Source organism: Pholcus phalangioides, unplaced genomic scaffold (genome assembly GCF_987345545.1).
Source record: "Pholcus phalangioides strain wild (caught in Gottingen) unplaced genomic scaffold, Ppha-v1.0 ptg000007l_1, whole genome shotgun sequence".
Lineage (NCBI taxonomy): Eukaryota > Metazoa > Arthropoda > Arachnida > Araneae > Pholcidae > Pholcus > Pholcus phalangioides.
The window spans coordinates 18,313,929-18,333,564 of record NW_028301600.1 but is presented as its reverse complement, the minus strand read 5'-3'; the positions used below and the strand labels follow the sequence as shown (position 1 = coordinate 18,333,564).

Genomic DNA, 19,636 nt, shown 5'->3' with positions numbered 1-19,636 from the left:
TTTCAAATCTTCATTTAATACATTTCTTCTAATAATTTGCCATTGCAATCATTATGTTCATCGCTGGTTCATCAAGAAAAGATTTCTTCAAAATTTTTGTTTGTATTGCGAGTTATTGGTCATTTATCAAATTAAAATTTGTTGAAAACTTTAGCTTGTATTGTGAAATACTCATAAATCCAATTACTCATTATCTTAAGTTTGACTGTTCAACAGTCATGCCATCTGTCCTGTCAGGGTGTCTACCAAAACATTTCGATCGATTGACTCAATATCATTCAAAAGTAGGGTAAAAAACAAAGATTTTGACAAAAAAAAAGTCACTCAGCTTCATAAGCTGCCACTGTGGTGGTCGAGTGGTCATAATGACGGACTCGCATCGCGGGGATCCTGGTTCGAACCCCATCGTCACCGCAGTGGTGGTTAGCTGAAGTTGGTTTCCAACTTTGAGGCGCAAATGCGAGCCTATCTCCCCATTAAAAAGTCTCGCCACAGAGAGCAACACGCCTACAATGATAAATTATTCAATCATTACACTTCACTCACAGTTAGAAAAACTGGTGGCACATGGCAGCATGACACATAACAAGCATTACACAGAAACAAACTTCACGTCAGGTTTCACTACACGTACACACACATTCCCGCATGTACCAATTCGTTAGAGGTTCCGCAGAGGAATATGGACGAGGTGCAAGTGTGGTTTAGCAGTAGTAGCAGCTTCATAAGCTTCATATAGGCTTATAACAAGGACAGGCTGATCAGTGTACAGTATTTAGCTTCTTAATAAGGCCTTTAACGCAAAAGAAACCACACCCTACACATCACCATAAATAACTTTGAGTACATCCCATTCTCCATGAGTTGGAGAAAGCAGAAATGAAGAGAATTTCCATGGTATTGTATTTCTTGGGTGCATGGTTGGGAAAGGAGCAGATGAATGTATGCATCTTGATTGGTTGAAAGAAGGATTTGTACAATATTGGTACAGTTAGTTTACTTGTTTTTTGTCTTTGAAGCCTTTGATCAGAAGCCTTTGTTTTTAAATGAGTGCATGATGGCGAATCGTGATAGCAAAAAAAAGGAAAGTTGAGGAAAAAGTGAGATTTTTCCAAGAAAAGTGGTGATCCCTTTATTTTTTCATCTAACACAAGGCTAAAGCAGTTTGTCTCATTTGCAATGAGAGCATAGCCATGATGAAATAATACATTATTAAGAGACATTACAATACCAAGCGTAGTGTGAAGAATTCTTGATTAGAGAGACATTTTTTTTAAGTGAAAAAGTCAATGAACTGAAATCGAAGCTGAACTGCCAGTAGTCATTATTCTTCGGAAGAAATGAACAGTCTGAAAATTGTGCTTGTGTTAGTTATATAATAGCAGAAAAAATTGTGAAACGTGGGAAGCTCTTCGTTGATGGAGAATTTGTTGAAGAATGTCTTCAGTCTGCAGTGCTTTGCCCATCACAGGCTCAAGCTGTTTCGAATATTAGTTTGTCTGATGTGATAGTAGCAAGACACGTGAAGAATCCATCAGCAGAAGTATTCAAGACTTTAAAATCCAAATGTGAGGTTTTTATTGTTTTTACTCAGTAGCTATGGATGAATCGAAGGATGCAACAGATACAGCGCAAGCAGCCATTTTCATTCGTGGTATTGACAAAAACTTCAAAATTGTTGAGGAGTTAGCTAGTGCCATTGCACTTATGGATACTGCCCGAAGTTTCACTTATATTCAAGTTTGGAAGAAACATTGGCCAAATGTGAGTTGGACTTAAGCAACATATCTGCCATAACTACAGATGGCGTTCCTTCTATGACCGGTCAGAAGAAAGGGGTAATCACATTCATAAAGCCATTCTGAAAAGTTCAGAAATAAGAAGATGATGGCTTTCCACTGAATGAAGAGGAATACAAAATCAAAAACTATAATGCGTCTGACTGATCTGCATTTGGAGGATACTTTACGAATAGCAACAACACAAATTTTACCTAACATTGAAGCTTTAGTCAAGCAAAAACATTGTCAAGTTTCGCATTAATTTAGAAATTACATCCACTCGCATTCGTAATGTAAGTAACTAAAGACTTTTTTTGATTCGGTACGTAATTAATGCAACATTATACATGGTTAAACAAAAATCATCCATTTTCATTCTGTTTCATATAATATAAAAAATACCTAAAATAATTGGTCTTACCCCAATTCAGTTTAATTTTTTAAACAAAAATGTTACATAATGGAATCATAAAATATGTAGTACGCAGTCGTATCTGAGCATACGTAGGATCAACCTTCGGCGGGGGTGGGAGACACTGAGTTTCATTGGAGGCACAAGAAATCTGAGAAAATTTTAGATTTACCCATTTTCAAGTGCATTTCAAGTAACAGAAATATATTAATACAGCAAATAGTTTTTTGACTAATTTTTGTTAATTTAAAATGTTTTTTTTTTAAATCATTCAAAATTAATGTTTGTTAAAATTAATTGAATTGAATGTTTAAATATTTTGAAACATATTTAGTTTGTGATCGTCTTTGGGGGTGCACCCCTATGCTGTTAATGATTGGCCTGTGGAACGCGACGAATGTTTTATGTGGCTCTCAAGCATAAAACGTTGAAGATCCCTATTGTAGGTGATTCAGTGTGCAAGACATAATTTATGTGATAGTGTCTAGGTATGCTATTAGCAGCACATGTGAAAATGAAAAAAAGCAATCAAAAGATTTCATAAAACTAGAAAAATATCATTTTCATTATTTCAGACGTTTTTACATATTTATATAAGCTTGTATATTTCATACTTTTTGTTAGTGTTGTTAGTTATTTGGTACTCCGATTGGAAGTTCATTATTGTAAGTGCATTGAAACAGAAAATTTTCTGGAAGAGATGTTTTTTAGTTTTTAGTATTCATTTTTAAATCTTACCGAGGTTCTTTTTGTTTTTCTCTGTAACCATTCATTATTTCTTGTTGAGAAGTTAAAAGTATGACTATTTATATTATTGTTTTCACGATAATAATGAATGAACGATAATCTTGAATGCTCTCGTTTTGTCGCATGTGCATACTGTATGATTTCGTCGTTTGCTATAGCTAGTTGGTTAAGATCGGTGCATTAAAAAAAATAAAAATAAATGGATAAAATTTTCTTCCTTCGCGGGGGGAAAAAATTTGTGCACTTCACCTGGCCCCCACAAAGATTGCGTTGGCAGGGCTGCCCTAAGGCCCAGGACAATCACAATTATTGTTTTTTCATGCCATAAATTCACTACAGAGCTTCCACCTCGTGAAAACTCTGGTTTGAGGACCCGCAAAAAATTCCAACAACCCTGCTCCACGATGTGGGGGAAGGTCATGTTCTTTCTACGGAAAACCAATATTGTTCCCAAGACTTCTGCTACTGACGTGGTCTATTAGTCCCCCTCCTCTAGGAATTATCATGCAATCGTGAGAACACTGCTTTACGGGGAATATTACAGATGTTGAAAGGTCTGGACAAAGAAAGAAAGAAAAGTTATTTTTTGTTCTTCCAGTCGAAATAGCTTTTTTGCCTCACCCATATGTCTGCCCCAATGTAGGGTTGCTACACATTGACATTGTTCTTTTCTGTTGCTACTCACCCATCCATCCCTCCAGCGAAAAAAAAGTGAGAATGGAACCCGAGAGAAAAAATTATATAAATGAAAAGTGAATATTGAATCCACAGCTATTCCAAAGCCTAGATTTTTAGGGAGAAAAATTGAAAAAAAAGATCTTGGAGAATCAAAAAAATCTGTGACCTTCACTCAAATTTTGTGACTTTTCAGGACTTCCGTGACCTTTTTCTCATTTCGTGACTTTTCCAGAACTGCTCGACTTTTCCATGATGGTAAACACCCTGGATGTGTGGGTGAGCATTGTCATCCACATATAGAAAATTAAAACCAATCACTTTACAGAGACCAACAAGATCCAAAAGAATATCTGAAGAATCATTCCAGACTGACTGACCTTGTGCAAAGATATGCAGGTATAGTTAATGTTTTCATAAGGCTGATGTCACAAAGCCTTACTTACATGTAAATAACTTTTCACTCCTGCATGAAAAATAACAACTGTCTGTGCATGACAATTGCTTTTGCATGCAGTGAATTTTCACATAGAGCAATAATCATGCTTGCCTGGCATGGGCCTAAAACTGGTCAATGGTGGTGCTCTCAGGTGAAACCCAGTTTACTGTTATATATATATTCTAGAATCCATATTGCAACAATAACAGATCGTAAAACAACACAATTAAAATACAGTCGAATCCTGTTATAACGAACTCCAAGAGACCTGAGAAATCACTTCGTAATAACGAAATTTTGTTATAAAGGAATTCCAGGTTTCTCCATTCTGTGTATGTCAACTGAGTAATATATATATAAGTATAAACATAAAATATGTATATTTTCTTTTTTCAGTTAAAAAATATCTATCTATCTATATATATATATATATATATATATATATATATATATATATATATATATATATATATATATATATATGACTTTATAAAATATTAATCAATTAGTACTGTAACAAGGCTGTTGCATAATCCAATCAACTCATTAACTTATATTGACCCACTGGAAGGACTCAGTCCCTTGGGGTCACAGTGTGTCTGTGTTGTCGTAATGACATTTTTGTGGAGTTTTATTTTTTTGTTTTTTCAATTGTTTTGATTTTATGTTTTAAGTGTTGTTTTCATTCCTATATAAAAAATATATATTTTTTGTTTCCTCAGAACAGTAGCCAAAATAAGTTATGACACAAAGTCTCACTGCTTCATAGCAATTGTGAAGCAGTGTAATACTTTTTTTTCAACTTTATAACTTTAAGGTTCAGGTATATTCCAACAAACAATTTTTTTTAACTATCTCCAATAAACAATAGCATTCGTTCCCCAGGTTATATTAATAATAAATTTCAATTGAAAATTTCTGCTATTGGGACTAGACTGCAATTTATCACATTTCATTAGGAGCCATTCAAATATTACATATAAGTAGGATCACCATACATCATATATTTTCCAGGACAGTTCTTGTTTTCTTCCGTTTTTCTGGCCATCTCGACCTTTTTGAAAAAATGTCCCGACTTTTCCATTTTTTCAAGTGAAGTCTACTTAAATTTTTATTCTTTATTGAAATCAAAGATTAGAATTGTTTTTCAATCCATACATTATGTTATGATAATCACAACATATTTGTCATGATGAACATTTTACTTCATGGAATTCATTTAAATCCACAGCAATTTATAGTAGCGTTTCATTTCTAGCCATTGTTGATTTTTCTGAGATTTTAGCAAAATATTTGGCAACTTTGCTTACTTTTGGCTTCATTTTTGGTGAATTTCCCGCATTTGGAATCCCACACACAAAATTTCCAGTATTTCAATTAAATATGATCAGTCTATACATAAGCACCAATGGGGGAGGAGTTTTTGCTTACTTTTGATGACAAAAAGGGGGGGGGGTGTTGAATGATAATTTGATGATCATGTAAGCAATCAGGTGTTAAAATATGAAAATGAAAAAAAATTTTTACATCAGAATTGAAGGATATAAAAAAAATTTAACAAAGACAAAAATCCTATTCATAGCTCTAAATTATAGAGTAAATAAGAAAATATTTCTTCTAATTGACTTCTTTTTTGCTGATTGGTAGAATGATGATGGGGGGAAAAAGTTTGTTAATTATGAAACTGTACTCACACTTGTAAATTGCCTTTTTTCACTGTCTTAATCTCAAATCAATGATACAAATATGTTTATGGTGTTCATGAATTACCAGTACTTGCAAAAATCTTTACAAATCATAGTATATTATTGTTCAACATGTCAAGAACTAAAAACATAAGCTAAGGATAGTTAATCAGTTGCAATGTGAAGAAAATGTCAACATGTAATGAATAACTTGCTCATGTGATCGTGCATGCTCAGAAATACCTCTGCATTGAGGAAAGTCAGATTCACCAGGTCTATTCTATAGGGCAGCGGTTCTCAACCTTTTTTGACTCTCAGAGTCCTTTTTTGTTTAAATTTTTATGGCGGAACCCTGTAGACCTCTTTTTGTATTTATCTATCAAATTTACTGATCTATTTTATTTTCCTCGAGTCGCCGCAGAATCCCTGGGAAGTGCACACAGGTCACAGGTCTAGGGTGCTTCCAATCAACTGGGAAAAAAAAGGGCTTGGGAGGGAGGGAGGGAGGGCTTACTCAAAACCTACCTTTGAGGGGTGCACAGGGTAACACTTCCAGAGAAATCTTAATTTATATTTTAATAATAATTGAACTATGGTAAATTGTATTTTAATATTACTTAAAGAATCAATTTTTTTTCAACACTTGTAACCATTTAATTAAGAAAATTACAACCATTATTTACTCTAAAATAGAAATGCATCATAAAATTAACGACTCATTTTCTTATTTTTTTTTCCCCTCTTTAGACGTTCTTTGCCTCTTCTAAGTAGCTCAATAGATGTCTTCAATTAGTGAACGTGTGCATAATGAAAAATTCATGATCAATTCCACCTTATTGCAGTAGCATTCTATTTTCAGTTTCATGTTTTCCTTATCCTAGAAATTCTCTCTCGCCCTGACGTAACACCATACAATAAAATATAATCAGTAAATTTCAAATTCATAGGGAAAATTCCAATTAATATAATTTTTTAAAATTAGTTTGATGTACATAGATTTGCATAGCTATTCAGAAAAAGGGTAGAATAATAGCCAAATATTTGTGTCATCTCTACTACTGCTACTTAACATAACATGCATCTCGTAAACATTTCTTCTAGGAATTTCTAACAAATTTATGTGTGAAATGTGTGTTCTGAGTGTACACAAGGCGCTAACATATTTATGTTCTCAGAGTTATACTTGTTTCATGTTCTAGTGCTGCTGCCATCTGTCTTTCATATTTTGAAGTGAAAATTGACGGATGCCTAAATTTTTGTGTTATGTAAGTATCATATTGGAGGTCTGCCTGCTCCCTGCAAAGAGATATTTTCAAATGGGAGACTGGTTCACATTCGTCCTGAAAATTAGGAAACTACAGAAAACTGACTTTGGCCGACTAAACCACTACTGTGCTGTTCAGAGCACAGTGGTGGTCCGAACGACTACAAAGCAGCAAAACTTGTTATAACAAAATCTACCCAGAGATGTCAAATTCAACTATGTCTCCTTGCAGTTCATGACAAAATACTCAAATATATGCATAATTGGCCTCAATAACCTTGGAAGCCCCCCCCCCCCAAGGGATTCAAAAATTTTGAATAATCCCTTCTTAGTGAGTCTCTACGTTATAAATTAAAACTACGGACCAAATTTCATATTTATAGTTTCAGTGGTATTGACTTGGCAATGATGAATCTGTCAGAACATGTTTATTTGTATAGATTACTTCACGAAATGGAAACCAATTACATGTTTTGTCAACATGAGAAAGCGATTAACAATGCTAATTGAATTTAATATCTAAATTCCCTAAATTAAATAATTTCAAGCCTGGAAATAACAGATTATTCCAAATTGAAAAACTCTGGTGCCTCACAATTTTTCTGGAGGGCTGATGTACAGTATATATACTGCCGGGCTACAGGAGATGCATAAAAATTTATTTCACCATTTTAAGGTACACTTTTACCGGGAAAAGACCCAGATTTCTCTTAAACCCTTATTTTAGGATCTAATTAAGCTAGAACAGAGCAATTTTACTGACATATATGTTTTCTCACACACACTAAAGTTATTCTATTAATTAATAAAAATGTTGGTTGGATTTTTATGAGCCCAAGACTTTTTTGACACTAAATCACCGGGCAAATTAAAATGTGTGCTAATAAATGCCAGGAGCTTGGGTAATAAGAAAGATTTTTAGAAACTATGATAGTTGTGGAGGGCCTGGATCTTATACCCAGTACATAATCTTGGGCAAACGATGGGAATGAATCTTTCTTACACATCTTAGAATACGATACTTTTTTGAGAAATAGATATGACAGGAAAGGGGGTTGAGTGTTGATATATGTGAAATCATGTTTGAAGACTAGAGAGAGTAACAGGCAGAGAAGTGATATTGAAACTATATGGGTTGAGCTGGAGAACAAAAGACACCATAAACTCATTGTTGGGGTTTGTTACAATCCACCGAATAGGGATCCAAACTACATAGCCAAATTTCATGATGAAATTTCCTACATGTGTAAGCATAAGAGGGTTCTCATACTAGGGGATTTCAATCACCCAGGTATTGATTGGGAGAACCTTTCATCTAGATATCAGTATGAAAGAGACTTTTTTAAGTTGGTGCTCAAAAACTTTTTGTATCAGCATGTATCAGAAGCCACTAGGGGTACTGCAATTTTGGATTTAGTTCTTACTAGTTCTGAGGATCTTGTTGAACATGTTTTGGTGGGGGAAGAGTTTTCTTCCAGTGATCATCGTATAGTCAGATTTCACTGTAACTTTTCCTCGGGTAAGGTTGATAACAAAAGACTAGTTCCTTGATCGAAGGCATTCGATCGGGTCCAACATGGTAAACTCTTGAAGCGTTTACACGAGATTGGAATTGGGGGCAACTTGCTGAATTGGACAGAATCGTGGTTAAGAGATAGGTCGCAACGAATTATGGTGAACGGGGAATTCTCTGGTGGGACAGACGTCACAAGTGGAGTTCCTCAAGGAAGTGTCCTTGGCCCCATACTTTTTTCACTTTTTATCGATCAATTCGATCAGGGTATTGATGGGATTACTAGCAAATTCCCAGATTATGTGAAGTTAATGGGGGTAATCGGGAATCAAAGCGATAGGGAGTCGCTCCAGACCAATCTAAACAGGATTGCTGCATGGGCAAATGAATGGAGCATGACGTTTAGCGTTAATAAGTGCATGGTCGCTCATTTTGGTTTGAACAACCCACAGTTCTCTTACGAGTTGAATGGTGTCACTATCTCGGATGCAACCAGGGTCATCGATTTGGGAATTCTCATGACAGAAGAGACGTCATTTACACGGCGACCAGGTTCAGGACGCCCTCGACAGACCAGTCGTCGAGAAGACCGTCACATCATCCGAAACGCACGCGTAGAGCCAACTGCCTCATTGGCCGCTATCCAGACACAGGCAGCAGCTTCACTACGGGCCCCTGTGTCTTCCCGAACCATCGCAAGGCACCTGGCTGAAGGACATCTGGTATCGCGGCGCCCATTACGTGTGCTGCCAATGACACCCACCCACCAACGCCTCCGTTTGGAGTGGTGTCGAGCACGACGGGATTGGACTGCAATGGAATGGAACCAGGTCGTCTTCAGTGACGAATCGAGATTCAACTTGAGCAGTGATGACAATCGTGTTCGTGTGTGGAGGCCCCGTGGTGAACGCTTCAATCCTGCTTTTGCTTTACAGCGACACACCGCTCCCACAGCTGGTGTCATGGTATGGGGTGCCACTGCTTAAGATACACGGTCACCCCTAATATTGATCCATGACACAATGACAGCCCAGCGGTACGTCCATAACATCCTTCAGCCACATGTGTTGCCACTCATGGCAGGGCTCCCAGGAGCCATTTTTCAACAAGACAATGCTAGGCCACACACAGCAAGGATTGTCACAAGACTGCCTCCGCCACATTACCACCCTTCCCTGGCCTGCTCTATCCCCAGATTTGTCACCAATCGAGCATATCTGGGATCATTTGGGATGGCAAGTAGGACACCCTACGAGGTTGGTCGAACTAGAGGCGCATTTACAGCAACTGTGGAACGAGATGTCTCAGGACATCATATGGAACTTGTATGCCTCAATGCCCGCTCGTATTGCATCGTGCATTCGCGCTAGAGGGGGTCCAACAGAGTACTAAAACTTCTGTTCATCTGTACTTTTTTCTGCAATAAATGATCCTTTTTCTTGGATTTTCTAATCACTTATATCAACGTAGTACTTACATGTGTAAAATTTCGTTTCATTTTTACGACTTCTTCTGGTTGCGCAAATTTTTTATGGCAATGAGTGTATTATCTATTGGGAGTTTTGATATTGTCTGTTGCGAAGAATGTTTTCGTTCGAACTCAGTTTTACGATTTCTCGGAAAAGAAGTAAAAGAAAAGGAGCTAAAGCACGGTTAGATGCAGAATATGTCATTTTGTTTTCATCTTGAGTATTGATGGCCGTGAATACAATGGTTCCACGCAAACTTCATACTTTAAGTTTAAAATAAAAAGGTGAAATTTTGAAAAAACTAGAATCGGGTAAAACTCCGAGTGAACTCGCCAAAGAATATGGAGTTGCACGGAACACTATTTCAACATTTGCCAAAAGTAAGAAAAAAATTTTGTCAGCATTTGAATCTTCTTATGAACCAAGCAGAAAACGTAAATTATCCTAACATAAATTATCCTAAGTATGAAAAATTTTTACAGAAAATTAGACCAAAAAAAGTTGTGAATTTGTGGATGTTGGAATGGCGCGAAAATTTCTGTTTCAGATGCTATTTGAAATGATTGATTCTGCGTGGAAGTCAGTCACGAGTGCCACGATTCGGAACTGCTTTTGTCATGTTGGTTTTTGTTCAGAGTCTTTGGAAAACGATAATTTATACAGATTCCTCTCCAATTACGTTTGGAGAAAGCATAAATAACGCAACAGGTGATTTTATAGAGAATGAATTTGTGAACGTTGACTTTGACCTTGTAACACTTCAGGACTTTTAGAAGACAACGATATTCTAGAATCAATCAATCAAAGAGGAAGTGCTTCATGTTCGGAAGAAATAGAATCAGAGAAAGTTCAGATGAAGAAGTATCTGCACAATCTCGCCATGATGCATTAAAAGCCGTAGATGTGATACGTCGATTCCTACGCACTCAGGAAAAAGCCGAACAATCGCGGAATAAACTGAACATGAGGTAAATTTGTTCATGTTTATGTTTTGATTCTATTATGAAACAACCCCAAATTAAAATGAATCAGAGAATTAGCAGTTTATTTAATGGAATTGTTTGAATGCATATAATTACTTACACAAAAACAATCGGACAAAAATTTAGAGCGAAACCCTGCTAACTCGACATCTGCTTAAGTCGACATGTTTGTCGATACTTTTATGATGTCAAGTTACCAAGAATCTACTGTGTAAGGAAAAGAATTTTTTTTATATAGTAAATTTATAGCATTTGGAAAAAAGAAAAATAAACAGATTGAATCCCACACCCCAGACTGGAGCCTCGTCAGCCGCTATCCCCTCCCTATTCCCATGTAGGACCATGTCTGTAATGTAATACTAGTATTATTCACAGGGTTTAATTAGATTCTTACCATAACACTAGAAACCAACTTTTTACAGCATCTAATAAGGTGGAACATTCAATGTGACACAAAATTGCAATAGCATATATGAGATACCTGGGTCAGGATCCTCAAGTTTCTCTTTAAGACGAGGGAAAGCTGGACGGAGTGCTTCAGGAAATTTGAGAAAAATTTTATACATCAGGAGAACTGCTTTTTTCCTCAAATATGGTTTTGTTGATGTTAGCTGAAAAAAACCAAAAAAAAAATCAATTTATTATGAGTGTGAAGTAATATGTCGTTAGCACATGCCAAAACCACGAACGTGCAAAAAGTTACTTTTGAGAATAGCATATGTAAAGGTTTGTTTATATCTAATAAATTGGGATTTCAACATTAGGGAAAGGATAACGTGGAAAAAATAGTGGTACATTTAGCAGAGTAAAACAAGGAAATGAAATTAGAGAACAAAAACTTGAAAACAGAACTCGAAGAACTGAAATAACGAATGAATGACATTGAAACAAAAACAGAAAAAAACAACATAGAGATCAATGAAATTTCTGAAACGGAAATGTTGATGAAATACTTCAAAAAGTAAAAAAACTAACATTTCTAATACTTAACATACAAAACTTAAGAAAAAACTGTGATCAAACCTCAGGATTTTTTTAAAGTCTTTCAAGGTAGCAATAGATATTATTTGTCTGAATAAAATATGGATAGAAACAGATGAATTATTCAATTATTGTATTTCAGATAATATAAATGACTATTATTGTTACGCAAACTTTAGAACCTATAATAGATCTGGAGGGGTTATTATGCACATTAACAAGTCAATTAAATCAGTACAAAGAAAAATATTTTAATTTTTAAACAGCATTACTTATCATTTTTCTCCCTGATTACAATTTAGAAATTTTACAAATCTATATTTTTTTTTTTTTTTTTTTGTGATAATATATAAATAGTTATTCTATATGGTGGAGACATTGAAACATCAAAATAACTCGATATAATCACATTGAACGGATTGCGTCCATTACAGGATATATATAATGACATGTCCTGATTGACTGATTCATTATCGCTGAGCTGAAACCACTGGAGTTATATGAAATTCAGTCAGTAGTTTTATTTCATGAAGCAGACCCACTAAGAAAGGGTTTTTCGAAATTAAACCCCTAAGGGGGTTCAAAGGTTATACAGAGAAATCATGCTGAGCTGAAACCACTGTAGCAATATTTTGAAATGAGAATTTGTTACAAATGAAATTTGGTCTGTAGTTTTATTTCACGACGTAAAGAAAAAGGTTTTTTTATTACAAAATTTTACCCTTAAGGGGGTTCAAAGGTTATACAGAGAAATCATGCCGAGCCAAAACCGCTGAAGCAATATTTAATGAGACAATTGAATGAACGACATTATTTGAACCCAAAATTGCAAAAAGAACTACGGCTATATGAGTTTAGGAACTATAGAAAATTCCTTCATCAGTAGCAAAGACAAAACATAAGAAAAATTTTTAAAAAATTGATTTTTTCGTATAATCTCTTACGTATATTTTGCATAGTAATGTATTTTATATTATTTTAATTTCCAGTTAACGTTTCTCATTTTCCTATTTTTAAGCATTATTATTATCTAGCTTTAGCAATAGTGTTAGACCTCACCAATGAGCAATAGTGTTAGCAATAGTGCCTCGACCTCAACTAGTGTTGTGTAGAGCTTGCAACGGGAGGTTTCCCTGGTCTAATAGGGGTATAGTAGCTGACAGTTTCAATTGTAAACGGTGCTTGGATAGGACAAGGCTGGAACTCGAGGTCGAAGCTTTACGGGAAAAAGTTAGGGTGCTAGAGGGCCTGGTTATAACGGAGCCTCAGGTCATCGAGCCACCTGTTGATGAAGAAGCAATTTCCACGAACAACAACAGTTTAGAGGGCAAATGGGTGCTCATGGATGAGATAGGGGGGATAGTGATAAGGGTTTAATCATCGGCGATTCTGTGGTAAGGGAACTTGGGAACCGAGTGTGTAGGGATTTTCAGGATTTCGAGCGCTGTTTTCTTCCTGGGGGAAAGATTGCCAACGTTCGAGACGTTTTTCATCACCGAAAGTTGCCCTTGCGGGTGGGAACAAATCAGGTAGGAGCAAATATTAGTGAGTCCCTGTCAGAGTACCGGGATTTACTATTATCCGCTAGGGAGGGGGGTTCAGATGTGGCAGTGATTCCAGTGCTGCCAAGAGGTAGTAGGGGGTATAGGAGTAGGATCCACCAATTCAATATAGGCCTGAAGGACATTTGCTCCTCACTTGGGGTCACGTTCTTGGAGCTTCCCACATTTACTGATAGGTGGCTTCATTCGGATGGGATCCATCTAAATAAGAGGGAAGTCTGGGAGGTTTACGATAGCCTTAGGTCAGGTTTTTTACTCTCAGACCACGTAGTCGGGAATGCGGGTTAGTTAATGATAATCACAACAGTACTACGGGGAATTACCCACCTCTGACTTGGATGGCTTCTCGATTGACACTAAATCACCAGGCAAATCAAAATGTGTGCTAATAAATGCCAGGAGCTTGGGTAATAAAGAAGATTTTTTAGAAACTATGATAGTTGTGGAGGGCCTGGATCTTATAGCCATTACAGAATCTTGGGCAAACGATGGGGATGAATTTTGCTTACACATCTCAGGATACGATACTTTTTGAGAAATAGATCTGATAGGAAAGGGGGTGGAGTGTTGATATACGGGAAATCATGTTTGAAGGCTAGAGAGTGTAACGTGCAGAGAAGTGATATTGAAACTATATGGGTTGAGCTTGAGAACAAAAGACGTCAAACTTATTGTTGGGGTTTGTTACAATCCACCGAATAGGGATTCAAACAACATCGCCAAATTTCATGATGAAATTTCCTACATGTGTAAGCATAAGAGGGTTCTCATACTTGGGGATTTCAATTACCCAGGTATTGATTGGGAGAACCTTTCATCTAGATATCAGTATGAAAGAGACTTTTTTAAGTTGGTGCTCAAAAATTTTTTGTATCAGCATGTATCAGAAGCCACTAGGGGTGTACTGCTATTTCAGATTTAGTTCTTACTAGTTCTGAGGATCTTGTTCAACATGTTTCGGTGGGGGAAGAGTTTTCTTCCAGTGATCATCGTATAGTCAGATTTAACTGTAACTTTTCCTCGGGTAAGGTTGATAACAAAAGACTGGTTCCTTGTTTTCGAAGAACTAACTTTGATATTTTGAGGGGAAAATTAGCGGAAGTTTTCAAAGACGGTTGGAATCAGTAGGGGCGGTAAGTCAATGGGAACAATTTAGTACAAAGCTGTCCTCTGTTTTGCACGATGTCATATCCTTTGTTCGAAAAAAGTGTGTTTGCACATCGCACCCTCTATGGTTCCCGGATAGCATGCGTAACCTTTATCTTGAAAAGAAAAGAGCATTCAGAGAGTATAAAAGTGGATGAGGTGACCTACCATTGTTTACTGATAAAAGAAGACTGTTAAAGAAAGCGATAAGGGATAGTAAAAAGGAAGTTGAATCTAGGTTGGCTGATAACATTGGCTCTGACCCAAAATCATTTTTTCGATACGTCAATAATAGATGTAAGGGGACAGTTGCGCCCCCCCCCCTCTCGATAGGAGGCTCTAGGTTAGAGAGCAATGTAGGCATGTGTAGTACTTTCAATGACTTTTTCACATCGGTTTTTAATGGAGATAATGATATTCTATATACGGGTGCTGCATGGAGTAATAAAACCCTCAACGATATTCAAGTAGAAGACGTGGAGGTCCTAAATCTTCTAAGAAATGTATGTGCAAGCAAAGCACCAGGACCAGATGATATCTATCCCAGGGTCCTCAGGGAATGTGCTAAAGAATTGTTGGGGCCAGTTGCACAGATATACAGGAGTAGTGTTGCTGAGGGTATCGTCACGAGAGATTGGAAACTGGCTAACGTTGTTCCGATATTTAAGAAGGGTAGTAGAGAAGCGGTGTCAAATTATCGTCCAGTGAGTTTGACGAGCTCCCTCTCGAAAATTTTGGAAATTATCATCAAAAGGCAGTTTGTGAAGTGGATAGACGAGAATAATGTATTGTCGGATAATCAGCATGGGTTCAGGAAGGGGAAGTCATGTGTAACTAACCTCCTTTGCTTCTATGATTACGTGACTAAGGCTTTGGGTAAGAGCAAAAATGTCGACGTTCTTTACCTTGATTTCCAGAAGGCATTCGATCGGGTCCAACATGGGAAACTCTTGAAGCGTTTACACGAGATTGGAATAGGGGGCAACTTGCTGAATTGGATAGAATTGTGGTTAAGAGATAGGTCGCAACGAGTTATGGTGAACGGGGAATTCTCTGGTTGGACAGACGTCACAAGTGGAGTTCCTCAGGGAAGTGTGCTTGGCCCCATACTTTTTTCACTTTTCATCGACAAACTTGATCAGGGTATCGATGGGATTACTAGCAAATTCGCAGATGATGTGAAGTTAATGGGGGTAATCGGGAATGAAAGCGATAGGGAGTTGCTCCAGACCAACTTAAACAGGATTGAAGCATGGGCAAATGAATGGAGCATGACGTTTAGCGTAGATAAGTGCATGGTCGCTCATTTTGGTTCGAACAACCCACGTTTCTCTTACGAGTTGAATGGTGTCACTATCTCGGAAGCAACCAGGGTCACCGATTTGGGAATTCTCATTGACAAGCGGCTTAGGTTTTCTGAACATTGTTCAGCGGTGGTCAAAAAAGCAAATAGAATGCTTGGTCTTATTTTCAAAAAGGTCTCTTTGCGTTCTCCTGAAGTCATATTTCCGTTTTTCGAGGCTTAGTTCGTCCTGGACTGGAGTCTGCTGTAATGTTTTAGAGACCATACATATACAGAGAGACATAGACTTGGTTGAAGGGTTGCAGAGAAGAGATACGCGTGTCCTTATTGGCACACAGGGTTTGAGTTATGAAGAGAGACTTCATTTTTTGAATATGTTTACATTGGATGAACGCAGGTGTCGAGGAGATATGATCGAAGTGTTCAAAATTTTCAATGGGATGGATAGGATGGACCATGAACTTTTAGTACACCGCCAATCGACTGCTTTTACAAGGGGACACCAGTATCGATTGGTGAGGGACAATGCAAGGCTATGGTGTTGCAGGGAATTTTTCTCTAATAGGGTTGTTAATAAATCGAATAGCTTACCCCTGGAGGTAATAAATTGTAACACAATTGACACGTTTAAAAAGAAATACAATGAAAATGTTGGGGTAAATCGAGAAGCTATCCATACTTAGATTAAGACAACCATAAGTATTCTTTATGGGATTTTATAATATTTTATCACGTGCATATATTGTTTGTAATTTTTATTAATTTCATTTTTAATTGGATTGCTGTATTTTTTAAATATATGACATCCATATTTTTATGGGCATCTTTTTCTCAGCCACCTCATTTGGCAATTTGCCGGTTGTGGCGTTGTATTTGTATTTGTAAATAAAAGAAAAATAATGAAGAATACTCCTTATAGTGGGAGTTATTCACTGTTGTAGACAAAAGAGTCAAATTCAAAAATGAACCAGCAACACGAGCAGAGGACAGAAAAAAAAAAGGCAGAGCCAATCGCAAACGAGAACGTGATAGTGATGCTGATGGAGAAAATAATTATTGTAGAAACTGTTTCCAGATTTTTTAGAAGGGTAGTCTGGTTTGTATCATATTTATTACATCACTATCACGTTCTCGTTTGCGATTGGCTCTGCCATCTTTTTTTTCTGTCCTCCTCTGTTCTTGTTGCTGGTTCATTTTTGAATTCGACTCTTTTGTCTGCAACAGCAAGTAACTCCAGCTATAAGGAGTATTCTTTGTTATTTTTCTTATGTTGTTTTGTTTGTGCTACTGATGAAGGAACTTCCTATAGTTCCGAAACGTGTATAGCCGTGGTTCTTTTTGCAATTTGCGGTTCAAATAACGTCATTCATTCAATTGTCTTATCTTATCCAAAAGGTAATTCATTTTCTAATATTTAATGAAATTTGGTTGGTAGTTTTATTTTGTGATGTAAAGACTCAATAAGAAGGGTTTTTCAAAATCTGACTTTAAGGGGGGTCATAACGAGGAGGGGTTGAAATGCTATGTAGAGTAATCATGTAGAGTGAAAACCGCTGAAACTATAAATTTAAGAAATTTGGTCAGTATCTTCATTTTATAATGTAAAGACTCGCTAAGAGAAGGGATTTCTCAAAATTAACTCCCTAAAGGAGTCTCAAGGAAGAATTTTTGGATTACAAAATTCACGAAACTGCGGGTAACAACTAGTAAAATATAACTAGGGAGAGAAATGGAACTAAAAAATGTAATGACTATGAAAAAACAAAAATGACTATACAAAAAAATTAACATTTCATAAAACTCAAATCACTGACTGCGTCACCCAATAATAGGTTATATCAACTTTTTGGAAAAGGATATAAAAATTATATAACATAACAAATGAACTAATATAATGATGATAAACTATCAAAGATTTGAAAAGTTCATTTCAAGTTTGAATTTAAAATCATCAATGAAGAGAGTCATATTAAAAATAAGTATAAAAAATTCATGGATGTGATAGCATTAAACTCGATAGCGTTTTAAAACAGTTAGAAAAAATCAAAAAAATTGAAGAAAAAAATAGATTGCCAAAAAAATTACAGATAGAATAAACTAGGAAGAAAAATTACACAAAAAATATACAAATATAATATCCTTTGAAACAGAATACAAAAACTATGACAGAATTAAAAAACTCATAAAAACCACAAAACAGGAATACATTGAGAACTTTTAACACTTCGGAAAGAAATAAAAACTGCAATGGAAATACATCAATGAAACAGTTAATTTCAAAGTGCTTCAGAAATGGCTGAAAGATTTAATGTGAATTTCATAAACAGAAATTTTTAAGATGTAAAAGAAAGGACATTATTATCGCACAACACAAACAAATAACACAATTCCATGTTTTATTTTGAAACCAGTGATGAAATAATAAAGGAAGTAATCAACGAAATAAAAGAAAACAAATCAAGTGGATATGATAATAAAATTACCCCTAAAATGATTAAAATTTTTTCAATGTACAAAAAATTTAGATGTAGTACAAAATTTAATAAACTAATCAATATCAAACAGTCTTTTTTTTAGCCTGAACTAAAATATTCCCTGGTACATCTTATTTATAAAAAATCTTGTAACCGAATTAATAAATTACAGACTGATTTCTATTCTACCTGTTTTTTCAAAGATGAAAGAAAAATTTACGAAAAAAAAAATTGCTCAGTTTTTAAATCAAAAATTTTTACATCTAATCAAATACAGATTTCAAAAGAAAAAATACAGAAATAACAATAATGGACTTATACAATCGATTAAGTAATGGATAAAATCTAAACAAATATTCAATAACTGTATTCTTAGATCTAAAAAGAGGTTTTGATTACGTTGACCTAAATATCCTAATTAAAAAACTTCACTGAGTTGGCATACGTGTAGACTGACCATATTTCCTCGAGAGAAATACGGGACATTGGGATTCTAAATACGGGAAAATACGGGACATCGCCAATTACCACCAAAAATGACGCCAAAACCGAACAAAGTCGCCAAATATTGTTGAAATAACTGAGAAATCACAATGGCGGGAAATGCAGCATTACTGCTAATTGCAGTGGATTAAAATGAATTCCACGGAAAAAAATTTTCACTAAGACAAATGTGGGAGATTCATATACGTATTTATAGTTGTAGTTATCATAATATAATTTATAAGTTGAAAACTAATTTTAGTCTTTGACTTCAATAAAGAATAAAAATTCAAGTAGGCTTTGTGCAAAATACGGGAAAAACCGGGACACTTTTGCCAAAATGTCGGGACAGCCAAAAAAACAGAAAATACCGGGACTGTCCCGGGAAATACGGGACGTATGGTCACCCTACATACGTGGTAATATGTTGAAATGGTTCGAAACATTATTGCAATAGACATCAAAGAATTAAAATAAATGAAAAAATTAATAAATTTTTGGAAGTAAAAAAAAGGTGTACCACAGGGATCAGTTCTAGTAGCAGTATTTTTCTTCATTTACATAAACAAATTTTGCAAACTTAAATTAAATGGAAACTTGATATCTTTTAACAATGATACACTTCTGTATGTAGAAATAAAAAGAGAAATAACAAGTTTATTAAAAAAAATAGAAAAAGACCTTTTCATAATAAGTAGTTGGCTAGGTAAAAACAAATT

General features: G+C 35.7%; 1 protein-coding gene across 4 annotated transcripts in view; it reads right to left on the bottom strand.

Moving 5' to 3' along the window:
- The window catches only part of g (adaptor-related protein complex 3, delta 1 subunit-like garnet), a 281,738-nt gene that overhangs the window by 226,389 nt on the left and 35,713 nt on the right, over positions 1-19,636 (bottom strand). For all 4 annotated transcript variants that reach the window (XM_089232772.1, XM_089232771.1, XM_089232769.1 and 1 more), the window contains exon 6: positions 11,450-11,579. In XM_089232772.1, coding sequence (XP_089088898.1) covers positions 11,450-11,579 — 130 coding nt within the window. The remainder of the gene's footprint in view (positions 1-11,449; positions 11,580-19,636) is intronic.